This window comes from Trichosurus vulpecula, chromosome 5, assembly GCF_011100635.1.
Source record: "Trichosurus vulpecula isolate mTriVul1 chromosome 5, mTriVul1.pri, whole genome shotgun sequence".
Taxonomy (NCBI): domain Eukaryota; kingdom Metazoa; phylum Chordata; class Mammalia; order Diprotodontia; family Phalangeridae; genus Trichosurus; species Trichosurus vulpecula.
Window position 1 is genome coordinate 50,779,658 of NC_050577.1, and position 24,730 is coordinate 50,804,387.

Genomic DNA, 24,730 nt, shown 5'->3' on the forward strand with positions numbered 1-24,730 from the left:
CCCTTTTTTCTCTCCTTTATCCTCTCTTCTCCAAAAGAAGGACTTAGAAGATAGAGGAAGAATAGACACACAAACATTTCCCCCTAACATCTGGGGGGTCCAGCTCCCATTTACCTTTGTGGCCCCGGGGAAGAGTGGGCTCAAACTGAAAGCAGTCGCCAGCCAGGAAGCATTTTCCCCTCTCTACCAAGTCCATCTCTGAAAGTGGCCTCACAGATGGGCCTTGGCTCCCTTTGATCCACTTGATGACTCAAGGCTTGGCCTCTTACCAGCTCAGCTGTGCACACATTCTGGAATGGACACCCATCAGTGGATCTTAGGCAGTCTACTGTTCCAACCTTTTGAAGCTCACCAAGTCTCAGCCTAGTCCATTCCACAAGACAGAGCTCAAGCCACTGCTTAATTCAGCAGGAGTCACTAACACTCTTGCATCTGGTCAGTGCAAGAAGGAATATCAGGCCCTGAGGGGACAGAGCTTCTCAGAGTACACGGACTTTCTCAAAATACTTGTGAAGCCAGAGAGTTCCTCGACTGGCTACAGCCAGCTTCAGGATGGAGATGTGCTTAAGGGGGAATGCAATCCTCCTGTACATAGCAAGTATTGGCTTCTCCTAGCCTCTCATATATACCTGTATCCTGGTTTCCTTGAGGGAGTCTTAGCTGAAGTAATAAAGCCTAGTCACAGCTGCTGACATTTTTGCCTTTCTTTGTATCCCCCAGAGCTCAGCACACAGCAAGCACTTAATAAGTACTGATTGACTGATGACACGGATAAAATCTCAAATCCACCTGAGTTATGCTGGATTTATTCATTCACTCATCAAATATTTGTTAAGCATCTGTTATAATTATAACTGAAACTGGTGAAGATATAAAGTACCTGCCCTCAGGATGCTTACAGTCTAGCAGGAGAGAGAAACCCTGTTCATTCATTTAAGTATTTTAAGGACTGGTAATTTGTTAGATATGGGCCATCCCTCCATCGATACAGATCAACATCCTCCTATGACTCAGTAGACAGTCTCTGAGAATTTTTATGACTGAAAAATTCCTTACCCTGTGGTCAACCTGGCAATGAGCCTCTCTGAACTTAGTCTAGACCTGAGAAAAGGGACAGGGGCCATCAGTGGGGTCGCATTCAAAGCCTTTTCAGCTTGGTAGGAACTGCTGGAGTTTTCATTCTGATGACTCTGCAGAAACCCAGCATCATCACTAAGCCACAATGAGGCACCGAGTAGGACTTTAGTGGAGGGAGCCATGCACACAAATAATTAGAATACAAATTAGAGAATAACAAGTTAAGCAGAAAGGCATGAAATGTCATGAGTCCAGATGAAAAACATTTTATTACAGACTAGCAGAGGGGCAGAAATCAAAGACCTCTTTATGGAACGGTTTGGCATTCCACTGACCTCCCACACTAGTCCAAAAAGGAAATGAGGCTAGTCTGGCATGATGTTTTTAGTAAACATATGCTTGTCATCACTTTTTCCTTTTCTAATGGTTCACAAATTAATTTTCTTAATAACATGTCCTAGACTAAACAGGGGATACTGACATCAAACTCACCAGCTTAAGTATTGAGAATTCATCTCTGCCTGTCTGTCTGTCTCTCTCTCCCTCTGTCTCCTTCTCTTTCTGTCTCTCTCCCTCTCCTCTCTCTCTGTCTCTCCCCCTCCTTTTCATATATTAGGCTAGTTTTACTTCTCTCCAGATTTCAAAATGGCTCTGCTCTCATCTGCCCCCTTGGTTCTGCATGTTCCCACCCTCATCTTCTATTTTTCCCCTCATGGCTGAAACAGCTAGCCACTAACTCCTCATTCTCTTTCTCTACATCAGAATGAGTTTAAGGGCTGAAGTTCTTTATCAATCACGTATCTTCCCTCTTTGTGATTTCTTTAAGAACTCATCACCCACAGCCTCCAAGGGGTCATGTTGTCTAGTTACATAATGATTTCATTTCCCTCTGTCTTTCATCCTTACCCAAAGGTTCTCTACCATGATTTCTTAGGTTCTCAGATTCTTACAAAGGGGCACATCTTCTTGCTACAAGGAGCTCTTCTAAGAGCTCAATGTCTGTTTCCTCAGTTAGACTTTTGGCTCTAAGAGCAGAGGCTATATTGTTTTATTAGTGTGTCTGATAAGAACGAATGTCCTATGAATAATAAGGCTCGTTTTGCAAAATATATGTGAGCTTTTATATCTGAATTATCCCTCAGAGTAGTCACCTCAGGAAGCTTCATATACATTTGTTTTTGTGATACTGCCATTGTTTAAATATTATTGAAATTACCAGCAAAAGAGCTGATGAGCACAAAAAAGTCAGTTTCAGTACTGTATAATTGCATTTAAAATAAAAACCAAAGATGGCAGCTGGAAAGCAGGGACTTGCTTAAGCTCTCCCCTAAATCCCTCCAAATACCTATAAAAATGACTCTGAACAAATTCTAGAGCTGCAGAACCCACAAAATAGCAGAGGGAAGCAGGGCTCCAGCCCAGGACAGCCCGGATGGTCAGCGTGGGCCGTGCCTGGATGAACCAGACTGGGAGCTGGGCAGAACAGGTAGTAGGGCCCTGAATCATCGAGCTGTGGCAGTTACCAGACTTCTCAACCCACAAACGCCAAAGGCAACAGAGAAGGTTAGTAGAAAAACTTCTAGAATGGAGTGAAAGAAGTGCGTGGTTAGCCCTAGCCCCAGGGGTGCAGAAGTGGTGCAGCTCTGGGGCTGCTTCCAGAGCTCCAGCTGTGGTTGCTTCCGGCCCCAGGCCTACTCTGTGGGAGAAATTAAGTGGTGGATTAGAGCGGGATTGCAGACCCTGCTTGGTTCTGGGTCGTGGTCTGGGTTGGTGGTTCTTGAGGGAGGAGGAGCGCTGGTGTGGCAGAGTGTGCTGTAGCTCTGAAAACAGCATCACAGCCCCTAAAGCTTTGGACAAAGTACTCTCTGCTCTATAAGCAGTCACACCCTGACAAAAAGCTCAAATGTCAAGTAGTTGGCTGGAAACAGGGCCAGGCAGCAAAAATGGACTCAGATTCAGACTCAGACTTTGGAATCTTTTTTTGGTGACAAAGTAGATCAAAACATACAGCTAGAAGAAGTCAACAAAGCCAAAGAGCCTACATCTTTAAAAGCCTCCAAGAAAGATATGAATTGGTCTTAGGTCATGGAAGAGCTCAAAAAGGATTGGGAAAGCAAGTAAGAGAAGTAGAGGAAAAACTGGGAAGAAAAATGAGAGTGATGCAAGAAAATCATGAAAAACAAGTCAATGACTTGCTAAAGGAGACCCAAAAAATACTGAAAAATAGACTAACTCAAATGGCAAAAGAGCTCCAAAATGCCAATGAGGAGGAGAATACCTTGAAAGGTAGAATTAGCCAAATGGAAAAGGAGGTCCAAAAGACCACTGAAGAAAATACTACCTTAAAAATTAGATTGGAGCAAGTGGAAGTTAGTGACTTTATGAGAAATCAAGATATTATAGAACAGAACCAAAGGAATGAAAAAATGGAAGACAATGTGAAATATCTCATTGGGAAAACCACTGACCTGGAAAATAGATCCAGGAGAGATAATTTAAAAATTATTGGACTACCTGAAAGCCATGATCAAAAAAAAAAAAGCCTAGACATCACCTTTCAAGAAATTATCAAGGAAAACTGCCCTGATATTCTAGAACCAAAGGGTAAAACAGAAATTGAAAGAATCAACCAATTGCCTCTTGAAAAGATCCCCAAGGGAAAACTCCTAGGAATATTGTCACCAAATTCTAGAATTCCCAGGTCAAGGAGAAAATACTGCAAGCAGCTAGAAAGAAACAATTTGAGTATTGTGGAAATACAATCAGGATAACACAAGATCTAGCAGCTTCCACACTAAGGGATTGAAGGGCTTGGAATATGATATTTTGGAGATCAAAGGAGTTAGGATTAAAACCAAGAATCATCTACTCAGCAAAACTGAGTATAATGCTGCAAGGCAAAATATGGATTTTCAATAAAATAGAGAACTTTCAAGCTTTCTCAGTGAAAATACCAGAGCTGAATAGAAAATCTGACTTTCAAACACAAGAATCAAGAGAAGCATGAAAAGGTAAACAAGAAAGAGAAATCATAAGGGACTTACTAAAGTGGAACTGTTTTGCTTACATTCCTATATGGAAAGATGATATGTGTAATTCATGAGACCTTTCTCAGTATTAGGGTAGTTGAAGGGAATATACATATACATATACATACATATACATATATATATACATATACATATATATATATATATATATATATATATATATATATATATATATAGACAGAGGGCACAGGGTGAATTGAATATGAAGGGATGATATCTAAAAAAATAAAATAAAATTAAGGGATGAGAGAGGAATATATTGAGAGAGGGAGAAAGGGAGAGATAGAATAGCATAAATCATCTCACATAAAAGTGGCAAGAAAAAGCAGTTCATTGCAAGGGAAGAGGCGGCAGGTGAGGAAGAATGAGTGAATCTTGCTCTTATCGGATTTGACTTGAGGAGGGAATAACATACACACTCAATTGGGTATCTTACCCCACATGAAAGTAGGGGGAGGGGATAAGAAAGGGGGGACAATAGTAGGGAGGGCAGAGAAGGGGAAGAAATAATCAAAAGCAAACACTTTTGAAAAAGGCCAGGGTCAAGGGAGAAAACTGAATAAAAGGGGACAGCATAGGATGGAGGGAAATATAGTTAGTCTTTTACAACATGACTATTTATGGGAGTGTTTTGCATAATGATACATGTGTGGCCTATGTTGAATTGCTTGCCTTCTTAGAAAGAGTGAGTGGTGAGGGAAGAGGGGAGAGAATTTGGAACTCAAAGTTTTAAAAGCAGATGCTCAAAAAAAAAAGTGTTTTTGCATGCAACTGAGAAATAAGATATACAGGCAATGGGGAATAGAAATCTATCTTGCCCTACAAGAAAGTAAGGGGAAAAGGGATGGGGGGGGAGGGGGAGTGGGGTGACAGAAGGGAGGGCTGACTGGGGAACAGGGCAATCAGAATATATGCTATCTTGGAGCGGGGGAAGGTAGAAATAGGGAGAAAATTTGTAACTCAAAATCTTGTGGAAATCAATGCTGAAAACTAAAAAAATTAAATAATAAAGTATGGAATCAAAAAAATAAAATAAAAACCAAATCAGATGCAAACAACTCCAACACTACTCTTCAGCCAGCATCTACCTATTTTATCATATTTGGGTCCAAAAGACTTTTGGCTGTTTTAAAAAAAATCTATCCTCAGAATACAAAACTGGGAGGGTACTCTGATGTCAGGGGCTCTCAAATGTGCCCCTGATTGGGAAAAGTTCAAGTCTCAGCTGCCTTTATCATACATGCAGGAAAGGCTGCATCACAATGACCATTTCATCACAGACTAAGACATCTGGCATGGGAAGTAGTACCCAGATACCCCACAAGCATTGCCCCCTGAGTCAGTTCTCTTCACAGTGGGTTGGCATGCTAACTATGCACACCAAAGATTTACCTGGGTCAGTTTCTCTCTTGCTACTAGGCTAATTCTGATTAAAGACAAAAAGACTGTAGCTGGTGTTACGGCTGCCTGCAATTTTAATTATTGTCTCTTCTTAAATACATTAGTTAAATGCTACATTCAAAAAAAACCACAAAACAAGATTTACTGGTTTTATTTGTATAACACGCCACCTTATAACAAAGAAAATTGGTTAAGAAAAACAATTACTATAATGACTATGCTTGACGATGTATGAAACATATGAAATGTTTTGTTCCTTCCATCCCCACCTCTCTGCTAAGACAATCACTAAGAGTTCTGAATGAGGAATTTACGTGTTGGAATGGTGGCACAATTACTGCTACTGTTGCTCTAACATATTCAGAAGAATTGTGACTCATTTTCACAAGGTCTCCAAAAGAGAAGTTCAAAATACATTTTTAGCAATACCAGCATTGTTGGACCAACCCTATGTCCCACGTGGCTAGTTTAAAAAGGACAAAGCACTTTTGCACATATAAATTCTGATTCTTCTTCTTATTATTTTAAAAGAATCAGTCACATTACTTAGCTGTTATACTCTATATAGCATTCATGGAGCTAGGCGGCACAGTACACAAAGTGCTGGGCCTGGATTCAGGAAAATCTGAGTTCAAATATGGCCTCAGACACTTATTAGCTGTGTGAGCCTGTTTGCCTCAAATTCCCCATCTGTAAAATGAACTGGAAAAGGAAATGGTGACCACTCCAGTATCTTTACCAAGAAAACCCCAAAATGGGGTCACAGAGAGTCGCTGAAAGATAAATATAGCATTCATATGTATAATGCTAAAAAGAAAGACACTTAGAGCCTTATAGATTCATCGCTTCTCTATTTAGTGGCAGATGCTTCTTTATTTCTCTATTAACAGGTAAAACTCTTGGAACAACTATCTTTTATGGAGGTCTCCATGTTCCAGGGGATGGGCCATCGTATCAAAAACCTTGCCAACCAAATGAGTTGACAAGTTTCCTGTCCACAATCACTCTACTTAGCAAACGTTTTATTGATTTGGATCAGCGTGTGTTTCCTACTGTAGCTATATTTACATCATTGTTCCTGTAGAACAGAGTCAAGGAGATTAGACTGTATTATTAGAGCTAGGCAGGGATAATGGCAAGCAGAAGGCAGATAGGGTCATCTGAGGGCCTGGGCTGGTAGTGGAGAGCAAATTAGAAAAGATAAGTGGAAAGAAGGAAGGCCTTCTCTAGTCTTCCTACTCTAATCCATACTAAGTAAGGGTCACTAGCAGAGTAATCCTGAACATACATACCCCATCCTTGGATTATTTACTATTTGACCCAAACTTCTTAAATGGCTTCCTAATACCTATTAAAAAATTCAACACCCATGTAGGTCAGAACCTTGAAAACAGCTTATAATCCCTGAATTGCCCAGAGCACTAAGTGACTTGCCCAGGGTCATACAGCCAGTATGTATCAGATGGAGGATCTGAAGCCAGATCTGCTGCAGTTTGAGGCTGGCTCTCTATCCATTCCTCAACATTGCCTCTTAGCACCATATACACAGAATCAGCATAGGATGATTTGGGGAGGAAGGCACTAGTACCTGGGGGTTTCAGTAAAGGCTTTATGTAGATGGTGGTGCTTGCGCCAAGGTCCAAAGGAAGCAAAGAATTCTAAGAGTCAGAAGTGAGGAGACAGTGGATCCTGGGCATGGAGGATGGAAGGAAAGGCAGTGGGAGGTGGAGGGTTGTGTGTGAGGAACAGTAGGGCCTGACTAACTGGATTGCAGTGTGTGGGGCTTTTCAGGTGCTAACCAGAGGAGTTTATATTTGATCCTGGAGGGAACTGGGAAGTCCAGAGCTTATTGGGAAGAGGAGTAACTTGGTCAGACCTGGGCTGTCTTGTACTCAGGACTGGCTGAAAGTAGTGGGAATGATTAGCCTGGAGAAGAGAAGACATGGGGGAAAAGGAGGAGGACATGCTATTGGGATTCCAATACTTGAAGGGATGTCACTGGTAGGAGAGATTCAACTTGTTCTGTTTGACTCTAGAGGAAGACCTAGGGATAAGGATTGGATCATGCAAAGAAACAATTTAGGACTGATACAAGGAAAATCTTCCTAACAAACAGAGCTATCCCAAAGTGGAGTAGGCTGCTTGCTGCAGGGGTTGTGGGATTCCCATCATTAGAACCCTTCAAAAAAATGCTGGATGACTTGTTGGGGATATTGAAAAAGGAACTCCTCAGATATTCATAGGTTTAGACAGCTAAGACCCTCCCTTCCAATTCTGAAATCCTTCATTTCTACAATGGAACAGCATCAATTAATAAGAAACACTATTAAGTACAGGCTCTTAATCCAATCTGTGTGTATATGTGTGTGTGTGTATGTATATATATATATATTATATATATATATATGTATATTTCTTGAAGCATACGATCTTAGCTTCCTGCTTCATTCTTTTTAGTGACTATTCTTCTAATTTCCTAATACCATTCTGAATCTTTCCAATGTCTAACAAACTCTAAACTTATATTGTTGCGTCTATAGTCCAGGTCATTAATAAAATAAATTTTTAAATCATTGAATAAAATAAAAAGGTCCCTTAACTCATGCTTTGGTAAATTGATATCAAAGCTTTTGCTCATTACTTTAAAAGTTCAACCTTCAAGCATGTTATTTGCCCACCTACTTGCACATACTACACGCACAAACTTGAGTTCTCCTAAACTGCCAAAGAGAACATTTTGTGAGGTTGCATCAAAACCACAGGAAAGTCAAGCTATTTATTTTTATTTATTATTTTGTTTATTACTATATTTATTATTTCCTTTTTGTGTGGCCTGTTCCACAGATTATACATCATAGCCTCAAAGAAACTTAGACTTACCTAGAAGTGAAACTGCCTCTGAGATTTCTTTTGTGTAGGTGGCTTCATCTGATGCTTTTTTTTTCAGAAATGGTAAACTGAAATACAAAATGATAAATGTAATAGCAAGTTTCTAATCTGTATCTTGATCCTAGAAATATTTATAAAGTAGAGAAAAAAATCTTTGCTTTTCAATCAGTAAGAAATATTCTTTGGCATTGGAATTTTGAAAACAATTACATAATCCCATGAACTGGGGTCATGTCATACTTTATTGTAGGGATATTAATTAGGTTTATTTAAAAGAATAAAGAGAGGTAAATGGAAGGTGTAGGTTGGAAATGAAAGCTTTTTACTTAACACTAAATTATAGAACATGTTTAATCTGTTAAAAAAGACTGTAACCGTAATTCTGCCAAGGTCGGGGAGACCTTGGTTTATCTGATATGAAACAGATTCTAGATTATTTATAACTTAAAAGCCCATCAAGTGCATTTTCCTCAAGGTACTGCAAACTTTGGTGAATGGATCAATGCTTTATTTGTTCTTTAGAGGTCAGTATCCTTTCCTGTATCATTTGGACAAGGTATCCATCCCTGTACTAGATGGATGAATGAATGTCTTTTGCAACTCCAAGTTAACAAGCAAATATCAAAGTCACATGGCACAGCTTGTCTACCTAACGTTCTTAATACATGGATCTTTGAAGACAGTCCAGTTTCAAGTCTTTGAAGACTTAGAAAAGCATTTTAGGCTGTGGTTAAAAATAGGGACTATTAAATAGTACTTAAAGAAGTCCATTAGAGAAAAACAATACATAGAACAGAATATTTATGGCATATGAGCTAACTAAAATGAAAAAAATACTTATTAAGAAAAGGAAAATCCTGCATATTTCATGTGATTGCTAGCATTTATTATTTGAGAAGTTTCTAATATTTGTATCCAAATCAACTCATAAAAAGCACAAGGAACAATTTCTTGTCCCAACTTTTCATCTTTTTTTCTTTTTACTGGAAAACAAAGTTGCAAAACAGACTTGGTATGAAATAGCTTGCAACTAAACAGAAAAATGGGGAAAAATCATTGTCCTGGTGTGGATAAAGTGGGGAAAACTCACTGTTCCAGAGTCAAAATTAAAGTTTTAAAAAATTGTTTATCTGTGACTAAAATGGCCTGGAAGTGGAGACTCTTATGGGAAAAATGACACACATCAGCAGAAATTAAGAAAAAGAATGAAAAGGGATAAAAGTGATTAGTATGATGGAATATTAGTGTGCTATAAGGAATGATAACCTGGTTGATTTTAGAAAAAAACATGTACAGACTTCCATGAAATAATGAAGAGTAAAATGAGCAGGACCAAGAGAATGTCATATACAGTAATAGCAATATTGTTCAAAGAACAGCTGTGAACAACTAAGTTATTCTAAGTATTATAAATACTCAAATCTATTATAAAATATTTTATGAAGGAAGATGCTATCCACTTCCAGAGAAAGAACTGATAAATAGAAGTATGCTTGCTATAGTTTTACAAATATATGAATGCATGTATATATGTATCTATCTATCTATCCACCTGTGTCAAATGGTGGCCTTCTGTAGTGCAAGGTGGGGAGGGAGGGACAAAAAAATAAAATTAAATAAAAAATATTAAAAAATGTGCTTAGAAGATTTATATGTAAGAATGAGGAAAGGGAAAACCAAATGTATTAGTTAGATCAATTTATTAGGTTGGTAGAATGTTATACCAACATTAGTGCAGAAAATATACCCCATTTACATGATCTTCCTAAACTTGGACATCCTCACAAATGTAAAGGATTTTAGAAGGAAGGAGATTCTACTAAATAAACAGTAAATTATTTTGTTGTACAACCCTCAACCAGATTGTAAACTCCTTGAAGGGGCCATGTCATATATTTCTTCATTCCTCGTTTGTGGTGCTCATTCAATCCTTATTGCTTTCTTAACTATATTAAAAAAGTATTAAATATATAGATTGCATAAAGTTTTAGAGTAAACATCAAATACTGAAATGAATCTCCACTTCTGAGTCTAAATGAATATTTAAAGATTTATTCTAACTTTAAGAAGATTATTTTATACTGTATTGTGGAACAAATGAGAATGAATTTTGAGACTCAGGCTTTCATTTGCCACTATGTAGCAGCAAGGAAGCCCACTCAGTTCCTAGCTATCTATTGAGAAGTCAGTGAAGAAACTCATTCTTTTGGCCAGAGTCTTAACTGTTAACAAGAAAAAATATGCACGTCAAGTTCAACTTGTAATTCAACATGCATCTTTCAAGATGTATGCAATTCAATTTTATTTTGAAAAACGCAAACAGAATGACATGAATTTGTCATTCTTATTGTAATAAGAATGATCATTAGTTGTAAATTAAAAAATTTAAGATATAAAAGTGTTATTAAATTCTTGAATTAATTTTTCTTTTTTTAAATGAAGAAAAAAACCCCATGCTTCAAAATTACTATCCTTAAGATTACATATTAAGTTTTGCCAATCAATTCACCCACGTATGTAGTCCCACAAAAATTCTCTAAGGATATTATGGTTCCTTGGCTTCACCTAAAGTTTATACCTCACCTGAGAGCCATTGGTAACAGGAAAACAGGCCTTAACAATACTTATTGTTTAATCCCTTGGTGTGGGAATTCTCAGACCAATCCACTGAAGGTAAGTGACTGCCCCTGAGAATCCCAGCTGTTGGGCTCAAGGGATCAATTAAAGTTTTCTCAGTGTTGTAGCAAGCTGCTACTTACTTCATCAAAGCACCATGATGCACAATCTATTTGCCACAGAAAAAAATAAGGTGTGATAAAATACATTGCTAATGTGAAATAAAACTCAGGAAGAAGAACTTACCGGCACAGTTTCAGAATTTCACATACGGTCTCCAAAAATTCAGGCTGTTTTTCCATCTTTTCTGAACACAGACTCATGATTTTAAATATTTGCACCAAATCCCTGACAGGCTTTTAGTAGTTTTCATTAAGGAAATACATATTTTCAGAATGACAGCAATTCCTGTTCTAACGGCACTTTTGTTGAAGGAAGAAGATAAGAAGTCCTTAAACTTGCTACATGTTTAGAAGATGATTCTTTTTATCTCTACATTGGTTGCTGCTCTCAAAATATCAGTCTACGTAGTTGCTGCCAAAGTAGTATCTGTCCATCACAGGTGACCGTTCCACTCCCCTGTCCAGTAAGCTCCCTAAGACCTAGGCTCTGTTGGGACTCGGCGCTCTTCAGTCTCTCACTCCTGCTCCCCCTGTTCCACACTTTTGCATAGACTGTCCATAGTGCCTGGGAAGCGTTCACTCCTCACATCCATTTCTGAGTATTCCAAGCTCCCTTCTAATACCTCTAGCATAAGACCCTTCTTGATCCCCCTGGGTTGCCTCTCCTTGATTCTAAAATCAGATCAAATTAAGTGTGATAAATTTCACTGGAAAACATAATTATAAGAATCTCGTATTTACTTGGTATATATTCGATAATTATTTATGCACTTGTTGCTTCCCTCAATGGTATGTGAGCTCCTCGAGGGCAGGGACCGTTTCAATTTGTCTTTGCATCCCCAGTGCCTAACACAGTGCCTGGCACACAGTAGGTGCTGAAATATGCTTGTAGATTCAACTGATTGAAGACTGATTAAAAGTATATTTCCAAGCAATTACCGTGATTCTTACACTTACTGTATAGTCATCATAGGAGAAAGAATATGGACTTCTGGAGAGCGTGGCTGTTTTCATCCTTGTCTTTGCATCCTCAGTGCCTAGCACAGTGCCTGGCACACAGTAGATGCTTAGTAAATGCTTGTTGAATTGGAGGAATTGAAAATATATACCTACATTTACATGTTACTTAATTTTGTTTCAAATTTCTTATTCAATTGAGAATTGTTTACATCTACTCCAGAACCCAGATATGCAGCTAGATTATTGACTATGGCTTTGCTCATTTAATTTTTCATAGAACCACAGCTATAAAGGGAGCTCAGAGGTCATTGGTTCAATCAGATGTATGAACCTCTTCTCAAATATCCCTAAGAAATGAGCCCGTGGCATCCATGGAACACCTATGGTGACAGAACACTCCTGATGTGGAGAGTCACCTGTGATGTTCTTAGGTCTAATTGTTAGAAAGGCCACCCTCTTAGCTGCTGAGATGATATCAGGCCTTTGGGATCAATGAGGCATTTTTTATCATACAAAGCTAACTCAGGGGTTCATCTGAATTTCTTAACATGTCTATATATGTATGTATGTATTTATTGAACAAAGCAACACAAGTCCTAAACCGTCTTATTAAAATATATTTAGTTTATTAAAATTAATTTTAGATGACTTTATCTCACAGCCAAGGCTAAAACTATATGTGATATCACATCTTTTTTTTAATTCATCCACCTACCAAGCATTTATTATGTACCCTTGTGCTAGGCATTAGAGATAGGAAGACAAAACAAAAGCCAATTCCTGCTGTCAAGGAGCTGAGATTTTTATAGATATAATATAGACACGTATAATTATGTACAAGATAATCTAAGGAGGGAGAGAGAGGACATAGAGGGGGATGAGGAAAGGCTTCTCCTGGGTGTATAACTATGTACAAGATAATTTAAGGAAGGAGAGAGAGTACATAGAGGGGATTAGGAAAGGCTTCTCCTGGGTAATGGCACCAGAGCTGAGCCTTGAAGTAAGTTAAGAAGTAGAAGTGAGGAGAAAATGCACTCCAGGCATGGGGGCTGGTCAGAGTGGGAAAAGGAGTGTCAAAATTGAAAACCAGCAAGTGGGCTCTTAACCTACAGTGCATGAAGGGAAAGGATGTGAAATCAGTCTGTGAAGGCTGGCTGGAGACAGATGAAAAATCTTACACCTTATTGTGTTCAGGAAATGCAGCTTTAAGTGGCCTTTGAATAAAAAAAAAGAATCCTGTTATTTTGTTATAAAAGCTCAGCTTGTATAGAAACAAATATCGTTGAATTTTATTCATTTTTAAGAGCTGAAGAGAGCTCAGAAATGAATTAGGTTGATATCTCCATTTCACAAACAAGAAAACTGAGGCCCACTGAAGATGTGACCTATCGACCATGACCAAACTTGTAGGTGGCCGAGAATGGACTAGAGCTCAGGTTTTTCAATTTCTGCTTTTCATTATAAAGAGGAGGTGTGTGGTCACTTGACTTCCCCAGTTGATTAGCTGATGTCCTCCTCCACTCCTCGATCTTTCTTCCCCTTCATCTGCTGTCAAGTCCTGTCAATTTTACCTTCATGACAGTCTCTTACATCCCCACCCCCACCTTCTCTGAACTAACATCGCCACCACCATGTGCAGACCCTCATCCCCTCAAACTCAGATTACTGCAACACCCTCCCTCAGGTCTCTCCTCACTCTGGTCCATTTAACTGCAGGTCTGACCACATCACCCCTCTACTGAATAAATTCCACTGACTTCCTATATACCTCCAGCGTCAAATATAAAATACTGCTTTGGGAGCTCAGGCCCCCTCCCACCTGTCCAGCTATCTCACACCTTACTCCCCTCCACAAAGTCTGTGATCCAGAAGAGCCTAAGGAGATACTGGCCTCCTTGCCTGCCCACCATAGGTCAATTCTGGGCCTTCTCTCCGGCTGTCCCCCGTGTCTGCAATGCTTTCCCTCCCCACCTCTATCTCCTGGCACTCCTGGCTTCCTTCAAGTCCCACCTTCTGCAAGAAGTCTTTCCTGACTCTGCTTAATATTAGTGCCTTCCCTGTGTCGATCATCTCCAATTTATCTTGTATGCATCTTGTCCGTGCAGTTATCACAGATATCACATGTTTGTAGGTTGTCTCTCCCATTAGAGACTGTGAGCTCCTTGACAGCAGGGACTATAGCACAGTGCCTAGCACACAGTAAGTGCTTAATAAATGCCAGCTCAACTGACTGAGTTTATGACTAAGGAAGATACCTTAGATCCTTTTGATTCCATGGAAATTGGAAGGACTTGTTTTTAAATGTATCATAGTTTAATTTATGCTCTTTATTTGGAGAACAAAAAAAGAAAACCTTTTTTCTGATTATCATTTGTTCATCTTTGGATAAGGAAATTAGCAATTAATTTGTAAAGGATACAAATCCATTCTGGTAACACTGCACCATCATCTTAACACGCTCTAGTTGCTTTTCTTCTAAACCATCCTACAACAAATAATAAGGGGTAATTCTTTTGTGCTGATAAGTTACTGAAATGTTCTTTTGTTACCTAAGGTTAAAAAAAACTATACAATCATTGATAAATCATGGTGTCAAACATACAGTGTTACTAAACAAAATGCTCTTTATGACTTCATCACATTGTAGTTTTGAAATAGTCTTCTCACATTATTTTATCAAATCAGTGGCAGAAACCATGCCAAAAAGAAATGTAACTTAATGTAACATATTCAAACTGTATTACATTAAAAATGTAATCCATCCTACACACAGCAAATTCAGCATTTCTAGACACTGAAACTTGATGTGAGATAGTTCTCAGTAGAGTTTTAATGGTCAAATTATCTTTTTCTAAAACTGCCTGAAAAATGTTTGGGTTCCCCGCTCCACATTTGCCATTATACCAGACCATCATTGGTTACCATCAAAATATAAGACTATAATCTCCGATATAGGCACCCACAATCAGGCCATCATGTTAAATAGCAATTAGAATCTTCTTCTGGAAGGGAACTTAGAGTCAAACTGCCACTGTTCATCCTCATCCAGCCTTTATTTTATTTTTTATAGGCATATTTCTTTAAATTTGAAAATGCCACATAATTTGATCACTAAAACTAGGGCTAGTAATAATAAAGTTCATTTATGTAATGCTTCAAAGTTTGTAGAGCTTAAGCCAAGTACAGCTAAGTAAACAATCCCTAAATGACATTTTTAATAATGACTTTATTTTAAAGATTTTTTTCACATTAAATTCTATGATAAATTACTTGCTGAAATTACTATGATAAAGCACAGCAAAAAGAGAGTGAAAGATTGTTGGTCTGGGCTACAGACTATGCCTCTAATGTGGTTAGATTTTTTAAAAGAAGAAATTATTTAATATATAAATATATAAAATTTATTTTTTATTTAATTTAGATATAAAATATATACTTAGATTTATATATAATTTATTTCATTGGAAATAAAAGTTACATGTTCATCCCAAACAATTTCTTCTGTCAAGTATAACTGCTTCCTTATTAAGCAAATCATTTTGGTCCCATGACACCTTGCCTCTAGAGCTTTAAGGGTCTTCCTCTAATACAAAATCTCTGATGATATCTTAGTAAATGATTGCTAAGTATCTGCATTGAAATTTACACACTAAAAAACTTAATACCCATGATTATAGTCTCTACTTAGACAGTTTTAAAAGATATTCTGGCTTGTTCACGAATTTTGGCAAAAATGCTCTAGTTATATCTAAATTATTTTTTCACTGAGAAATTGACCACTGTTTTAAAACACGCTATGCCCAATGTATAAGATGATACTGACCAACAGCCACAATATGTATGGTGATTGATTGTGAGTATTGCTTCTTATGTTGCCATGAAACTTTATATAAAGGGACATCTAAAAGAATTCTTCTGCTAATGTAGTTTGCATCTTGCTGCTGAAGCAGGAAAATCTAAAATGAATCATTTGTCTAACATTTACTCTTTATCTACAACTCTTCCTGTGAGCAGGTTTCCTTTTAGAAGCTGATTCTTTCCAATTATTCCTACTGTTACTTTCTCCATCCGGCCCGTCCCCACTCTAATCTGATTCCCAATCCTCTGCCATCCCTCTTTCATTTAGCATCTGGCTGCATATGCATATGTTGTATGTAAGATGCCCTTGGATTTAGGCTAAAATTCTTGTCCTTTAAATAAAAAGGGAGAAATCTGATTTATGTTTGGCCAAATGCAACATAACCCTCCAGGACCACAAAATTTTATGATGTAATGGAGTAATTTTTTCTCACAGGATACTCACTTTGGGGTGTTCCTTAAGTAGTCTGATGATGCTGTTAAGATCCATGGTCTTGAACTCTACACCCTACAAAAAAAATACCAATCTTAGTTTCCCACAATTCTAAGATTTATAAAATGCCATGTTTCAGTAGATGATATGACATGTATTAATTTCACTAGAAAAACTTATGCTTGATTTATGAAAATCTCCAATAGAAATTTCCTTAAGGACAGGGGCCATATTTTCTTCACCTTTGATGAGGCATTTTGCGTAATACTTCACATATAGATGTTCAATAAATATTTGTTGTTCAGAGCAATTAAAAATATGTTTTATACCTAAGTGACATTATGAAAGGGTGGAAAGCAGATGTGATACAATCTGTAGGTTCAATGTATTATTGAGTCAGAAACTCCTTAATTATTCAAAGTATTTAATTTAAAAAACAAGTCCTAAAAACATCATTAGTTCTGTCCTGCATCCTTTGGAACTAAAGTGCTGATTGAACCTTCCCCATTCCCCAGTTTGATGAAGAGAGGAAAGAAGAACTAAGGCAGGGGTCAGGAATACAGAGCAAACACATAAACATGAATGAGGCAGAGCAGATGAAGAGGTGGAATAGCCAGAAATGGGAAGTAGTATCTGAGATGAAGCAGGATCAAAACCAGGAGATTCAGCAGGCTCAAGATAGAGCTAGTGGGGAGGCAGAGATTTAGGCTTGGTCAGGTGAGGGAGGGTGGTCATATTTCCTACCAACACTCTCATGTGTCTTTGTAACACCGACACATCCTCAGACAGTTTTATATTCATCTCTTCATCTTTGTTCTAATTTAGAAGTTTTTAGATTTAAATTTTTTTAATTTAAAAAAAATCAGAAATTTTAAAAAAGTTTAAAATATTTTTTAAAAATTATTTTTTTAAAAAATTAAGTACCTTGATATGAGACATATAATTTAGGTTCCTTAAAAATTTTGTAGCTTTGAAAAGAAACACCTAATTTGACTTTATTATTGAGTTAACTTTAGGCTCCAGTTAGGTTTAGGCTGCAAAGGTTCAGTGTCAGGCATGGCAAAGAATGGTGATTTCAGTTTGTCCCAAGTGCCCAGTTCAATGAACATGAGTTTTAGACCAGATTCACAAATTTCCTTCGGGTGGAGAGTTTCCATGGCCATAATCTACTTGCATGAAGTCTCTATGGTAAAGGACAAGAACATTATATTTAGCACTTCCTCTAGCATAGGAAAATGAACTATCCTACATTTATAGTAACCTACCAAGAAAACATACATCTGTATGTTTACAGTAGCCTAACATAGAAACCATAGGTCGAAGAAGAAGACTTTGTATGAGATATCTGGGCTCATATTAGGGTGGAAGCAAAACAGACTCCCCTCTGGGGTAACTACATGATGGCAATTCAGAAGCTCCAAAATTCTGCATCTAATTTTTATTTTATCCTGTCAGTGGCCACAGTACTAACTGTGGTCCAGAATGTAATGTCATAAGGTTAACATTGTTAGTCCATTAAATTTTTGGCACATGTATATCAAAATGCTCATTTGAGGGGAGGCACAGTGTTGGATAAGTTTAGAATTTAAAAAAAATTAAATAAAAAAATTGAAAAAAATGTTCAGGTACTTGGACAAAAGAGGAGCGCAATCTGTCGGTACCTTAGAGTCACTGAGAAGGGCAGCTCTGAGGAGTCAGCAAGTGTTATGATTTCACTAGTTTAACCTCTGGAGAAGAAAATTCTGGGTGAGCAAGTGAAAGATGTGTATTTGTAGAATCTGACTCAGGGTGAAGTCTTGTTCTTGTAGCCACTGGTTCTCTGCTCTCTCATTTCTAGAGTGAGTTGAGTGTATCTTGGCCCTAGTGTCTTGGGGTGCTATCTTCTGAGTGTCATGCTGCATGAGCAGGATGAATCCTGCTGGTTAATGTACCTAGCACATAGTAAGTGTCTATAGATAAATGCTTATTGACTATGCAATTGTGTCGGGAGTAAATTGGGTCCAGGTCCTGGGTAAGGTGAGATATCAGGGAGCTATCCCTGTCTGGCAAGAGAATTGTCTTCTAGGTATCACCTTTCCTGTTTTACTCCTTTTACTAATGGGTCTCAGAGTAGTGTGTATCAGACAGGAGTCTACAAATGGTATGGCCTAGGAACCAAGTGTTGTTCTGCTAGCCCAGGTGAAGTTTCAGTTTCCTCAAGTCCCCAATAGCACCCCCTTGAAGGTGCCATACAGGGATATATATAGAAGTTATGATATGATTACCCTAGACCAGAACTTCTTAAACTTTTTCCACTTAAGCACTCCTTAAACTGTGGGTCTCAACCCATACTAGCAGTTCTCAAACCTTTTAGCGTCAGGACCCAATAACACACTCTTAAAAATTATTAAGAACCCCTCTTCCCCAAAGAGCTTTTGTTTATATGGGTTACATCTATTGATATTTACCATATTAGAAATTATAATGTCTTAGTAGTATTATGAAAATAGTTTTCAACCTGGCAGACTCTTTGAAAGGGTTTCAGGGAACTTCAGGGGTTCCTGGAGCACACTTTTGCTAAGGCATTTCTAAGGCAAGGACACACACCTCTCCCACTAGAAATGAGCCTGTGAAACAGACACTGCACAAGTGACGCTCCTTGGTAAACTACATTCTACATTTAGCTCTGGAAACAGTGGCATCTGAAATCCACGTTCTCTGTAAATTCAAACCATTTCATCAGTTTCAAGGTGTGCACACCTCTGTTCCTGTCTGACATAAGCTCTTTGATCTTTCCATACTGGGCCAATAGTTCCATCATACCAGTTAAGCTACCTTTCACATAATAAAATCGCTTAAAATTTCTAAGTATGAGGGACAGCAGTGGCCACCTAGTCCAACTCATACTTGAAAAGACATTCTCTTTAATATTCCTGATAGTCTCTTTGGTTCTTCTTATTACTCTCAGTTTGATTCGCTATTCTATTAGGACTGAGATTTGTTTTCTTATTTCTTATCTATCAAGTGAACTTCTTAACATTTGTCAACATCCTCATAGAAATATCACATAAAATAATTTTGTTTAAAAATAGCCATCAAGACAAGAACCATTAGCATGCAAGATTTGGGTACTGTTATAGTCATTGGCAACCCAAAAGGCATATAAAAGGGAAAAAATGTGTTTTGAGAAACCTCAGCTTATAAATCATCACACCACCTACATAATTTAGTAAGACTGTAGGCATAATAATCATTTTAATAGGTGGAAAAGGAAGCTCGAGCAGACTTTGTGTCCATGAATTATTAGTTGTGATATAACAGGGAAAGAATACAAGCCTTCAGATTCCCAGGATAACTGCCTTTTGAAAAATACTTTTTGGGAGGCTATTCTTAGATGTATGCCAATAATCCTATTTCATAAGCATAAACCCTATAAAAATTCTTGCATTTTCTATAATTCCATATAAAATACAATTTAAAAGTCCATAGCTATAAAAAACCAATTTTTGAAACTTAAATATTCAATATGTTAGAAAAGACTTATAGTATTTATTTCCCTTATTAGTTTTACTTTTAAAAGATACCAAAGGCTTTATTTGAAAACTCACAAAACGAACAGCGCCAGCTATTATGGAAGAAGAAGAGGGTTGGCAGTGCTTGTTTATTTACTGCCTCAGACATTCACCACCCTTGGAGTCTCTCTTCAAATCTAACTCAAGGCAGGCTCTAGACTGCACAGATTACAAATCTGGAGCGACAGGGTTTTAATCGATATCAGCAACAATAATAGCATTCATACAGTGCTTATTATGTGCCAGCAGCTATGCTAAGCACGTTACAATTGCTATCTCACTGGATCCTTAAAACAACCCCTTGAGGAAGGTACTGTCTTAGTTCCACTTTACAGATGAAGTAATTGAGGCAAACTAGCTCACTCAACTGCGGGTCTGATATATACACAACTCAATAAGGAGTTGCAATAAGGAGAAGCAATATTGGAGGATTATGTAAAAGGCCATCCAGCGAGAGATCACACTTCCACTAATTGGGCTGAGTGCCAGCCCAGCTCAAGGATCGTGCTGCTGATTCAAAAGGCTTTAAGTGTGCAAATTCAAACCCCAGTCCAAGGACTGTTCTGTCAAAGGCACCCACACTTTGGAATGATATGGAAATGCTTTCAGAAATCTTATAACCGCCCTAATTTTAGGACCTAAATTATGTCAGGAACCTGCCTGTGATGGACAGAATTTCAGATAACTCCCCAGAATCAGGTCTGGCCAGCAGCAGTCCATGTGGTGCTTGTTGACTGGATATTCCCCAAGTCAAAAAATGTCCCCCTCTCTGGCTTCTCATCAGGCTCTCTCACTTGAGAAACCACCATCTGGAGCAGTTCCTTGCTGTTTCAGCATCACCAGCTTCCCACAGTCAGCATCCACTTCCACTTAGGGAGACCCTACCTTGCAGTCTGAGGAGAAAGTGCAGATTCCCTACTGCATTGGGAATGGAAAATTCTGTGCCATTAAAGCTTCTGTCCCCACTGGGCTGGAATATCTCTACAATCTAGGCCAAATTCCCATGATGCTTACTCCTCCATGTGTAAAAAAGTACAAGCTCCTGGGTAAATTCCTGATTGCTCTGTGGTATACCGTTAACTCATTTCCAAAGCAGAAGGATGTCCCTCGTCTACCTTCAGCTCTCTCTGAGGCTTTATGATGCGGACACAGAATACGGAGCTCCTGACGCATCTTGAGACTGAGGAAGCCTCAGAGGGAGTTCTCATAGTAGCTCCACAGTGCTAGGGTGAGGGTGCAGGGCATGGATCCCCCAAAGAATTCTGGGTTTGGGGATATGTGATATGGGTCATTTGAGAAGCGGAGAGGCCTGCACTTTCAGGAAAAAAAACAAAAGTCCAAACCAGGGATAGCAAAGGGTTCTCAAAATGAAATGACTCTCACATGTTAATTTGGAGCAATTAGCTGAATTTACAGACAAAGGAAAAAAAAAACTGCTTCATGTTCCGTAGATTCATGCTGTTTAGAATCAAAGTGACAATAACAAGAAACATTAAAAGATGCAAACTCTCCAGGGTTTTAAAGCTATGTCTCAGATCCCTACCTCCTAGCAGTCAAAAATTCAGTCAGAGGAAGATCAATGGATAATGAGCATCGTTTCAGCACAGAGATCTGTATGTAAAGGTCCAATGGAACCAAAGCATCCCACTGGTCAGTTTAACCTAGTCATGTCAGCTTTTCCCCTAAAAAGCGATTTCTACCAGATCACTTTAGCGGCCTCCTATCTCCATCTCTGCCATCCTCTTCTTTGTCTCTAAAACAAACTTTTCAAGTGTAAGACTTAGGGTAAATGCAAGTCCCCCTTGCCCCCACCCTCCTTCTTGATGTGTTTGCTTTTTCTATCTTTTGCAAACCAGGCACAAAAACAAGGAAACAAATGAGCAGACGCATCCAGGTAAAGATTCTAACACTACTGAATAGTTATTAAAGATCAGAAGGGCATTATCTTGGGTCTAATTGGATGGAAGTTATTTTCTCTTTGCCCTCCTCACACCAAAGCAGTAAGTGTTGAACCTGACTGCATTTTTCCTAAGATCTTAGTACTGGTCTGTGACTTCTTTTGTGAAGGTAACTCCTGGCAAGGAAAATCCCTCCTCCAAAGCTTATCAGGTACCCCTCAGCTTGCCATTTTAGAGTCTTAGGTGAAATGGAAGGTAATACTGTTACTACCAACTAACATTGTATAGCACTTTGCAAAGTATTTTACATATATTATCTCAAGAGGCAGGTGCTATTATCCTCATTTTCAAATGCGGAAACTGAGGCCGAGAGAGGTTTCACCTTGCTCCTCACATCACTAGTATGTAAGAAAGATAGGTCTCCCAAGACATGCAGGCTCCAACGCTGACTCTCCACACCACGCATTTTTAACCTGCGGTCCACAGAACCCTTGCAGGGAGGGGGCTCCTTGGATAGATTTCATGGAGTCTGTGACCTTGGAGGGAAAAAAAAACCTTGCATCTTTAGTTTTCACTAAACTCTAACCAAAATGTTGTATTTCCTTTAATTATGAATGTAGACAATAAAACCCTATTCCGAGAAGGTGGTCCATGGCCTTCGCTAACCTGCCACGGTGTGTGAGTATTCCTACAAAATACTTAAGAACTTAAAGAGTTAGGCCCTTTTGAAACATGATTGTGAGAAAGGTATCCTAGGCTTCCCAGCCGGTCAGAAGGGTCCGTGAACACTGGCTCCACTCACGATCACGTGCTGACTGGGAAGAATGAAGACCTGGGTTCAAATCCTGCCACAAGCCCTTACTACCCGGATGCAGGTACACCCATCTTTTCATCTCAGGCTATTTTTTTTTAAATCTGTAAACCGGGGGTGATAACAAATAGATCCCATTTCTCTGGGTTAAGGTTAAAAGTGGAAGTTGAAATGATAATTAATAATAATCATAGTTGTTGTGCCGCGCGGCCTCTCCCTCTGCAGCCCCCCACGCCCGACGGCTTTTCTGCCAGGACCCCGGCCTCCCCCGCCCCCCGGCCCGGCCAAGCCTCGGCCTCACCTGGGCTAACCCCAGGTCAGTGTCGGTGACCACCTTGAGCCTGACCACGGGGATGTGGCGGGGGCTGGCGCTGGACCTGGGCCCGCCGCCGGCCTCGGGGCTCAGGGCGGGCAGGGTGACTACCGGCGAGGCCATGGACATGCGGGATGTCTTCTGAGATCGCCTCCTGCCGCCGCTGCCGGGGGTCTTCGACTCCCTCCTGGGCTGGCCAGCGACAATGGATGTCCGCGCGGTGAGACGCATCACGGCCGAGGTCACGGGGCCCCCGGAGGTCGGGGGCCGGGCCGCGGCCATCGCGGCAACAGGGGCTCCTCCATAGGGCGGCCGCCTCCGCCTCAGCCGCCCCCGCCGGCGCAGCGGTCCACTTCTGAGGCGCAGTTGCCCGGGAGCCCGGCGTTGCTAACACAAGCCTCCGCGTTGCTAGGGGGCGGGGCGAGAAGGGGCGGGGCCCGAGGGAAGCGGAGCTGGTACGGAAGCCCTAGAGAGCCATTCCATCCAACTGGCGCGTGTCTGGGCTGCGTGGGCGGCCCGGGGAGCGGGCCCCCCCCCCCACGCGCGGCTCTGTCTGCGCATGCCCGGCTCCTGGAAGCGGAAGTCTGACCTCGAGACGTAGTGTAGGGAGGTCGAGTAGAGCCGAGGACTCACGTGACTTTGCTCGGTCCGGGCCTAGAAACTACCGGAGGGAGAAAAAGTAAATAAACCCCCTCCTCCGGGACTCTTGGGTGGAGCCGGAAGGGGCCCGAGGGGCCAGTCAGCCCCACCCCTCCATTTTATAAAGAGGGAAACTGTGGCCTGGAGGCGGGGTAATTTTCTGGTGTCCACAGGTATCCTTAACACCGGCAGGATTTGAACCCAGCACCGCTGACGCTACATCTTGAATACTGCCTCCAAGGAGGAGGTTTTTAGAGCTGGGCAAGACTTTAGAGGTGATAAAGCCCATCCCAGCCCCCTTTATTTTACGTGAAACCCTAGGAGAAGTGTCTTAATAGATTAACCGCCGCCGGCTTTTAACGCATACGATCCTCGCAGTAACCCCCTGGAGGAAGAAGATGGTATTATTCCCACTTTACAGATGGGGGACTAAGGCCGACCGAGCTTGGGTGACTTGGCCCCCCTTCCCCCCCCCCTCCTCCGTCACAGAGCTCGAGGGATTCGCACCCAGTGCCTCCGACTCCAGAGCCACCAAACTTCCTTCCACCGTCCAGAACCATGCAGCCTCCGAGGACCTCGGAGAGCTAGTCCCAGTCTGCCTTATTGCGGAGGAAACCTGCCCAAGGGAAATCGCCTGCCTTGCCCGAGATCAGTCATTCAGTCAAGCTTCTGTCGTGTGCCACACACGGTGACCCAGGCACAGGCTGGGGATACAAGGACGGGTCGGAGCTTTACTTAGGGACCGAGGCAGGATTTGACCCCACGGCTTTGACTTTATGGCCACGAACGTTTCCATCGCAGCACGTGTTCACTCTCCTAAAACTGCTTAAACGTCTTGGAAAGCGTCTGAACCATTGAGACGCCCTCTCAAGATGGGAGAGCAGGACCATCATCCTCATGCACCTATTAATTACTATTTAGCCATAACAGTATTATTAATAGTATTAATACTATGACATATTAGTAATGTATAATTAATCAAGCATTAACTTATAACGTGCCGATGCCTGGGTGTACAGCCCCAGATCTCAAGGAAGCTCACTTTCTAACGGGAGAGAGAACGGTCTATCAGCCACGTACGTACATGTACATAGAGAAACAGTGTAGAGGGG

At 40.1% G+C, this 24,730-nt stretch overlaps 1 protein-coding gene across 1 annotated transcript in view; it reads right to left on the reverse strand.

The window, feature by feature from the left end:
* Positions 1 to 23,261, reverse strand: part of CFAP69 (cilia and flagella associated protein 69) — a 71,830-nt gene extending 48,569 nt beyond the window's left edge. Inside the window, exons 1-5 of the mRNA XM_036760353.1 lie at positions 22,968 to 23,261; positions 16,419 to 16,481; positions 14,535 to 14,600; positions 11,280 to 11,389; positions 8,409 to 8,485 (exon numbers count right to left, since the gene is read on the reverse strand). Of these exons, the coding sequence (XP_036616248.1) occupies positions 8,409 to 8,485; positions 11,280 to 11,389; positions 14,535 to 14,600; positions 16,419 to 16,481; positions 22,968 to 23,261 (610 nt within the window). The remainder of the gene's footprint in view (positions 1 to 8,408; positions 8,486 to 11,279; positions 11,390 to 14,534; positions 14,601 to 16,418; positions 16,482 to 22,967) is intronic.
* Between the last annotated feature and the right edge of the window lie 1,469 nt (positions 23,262 to 24,730).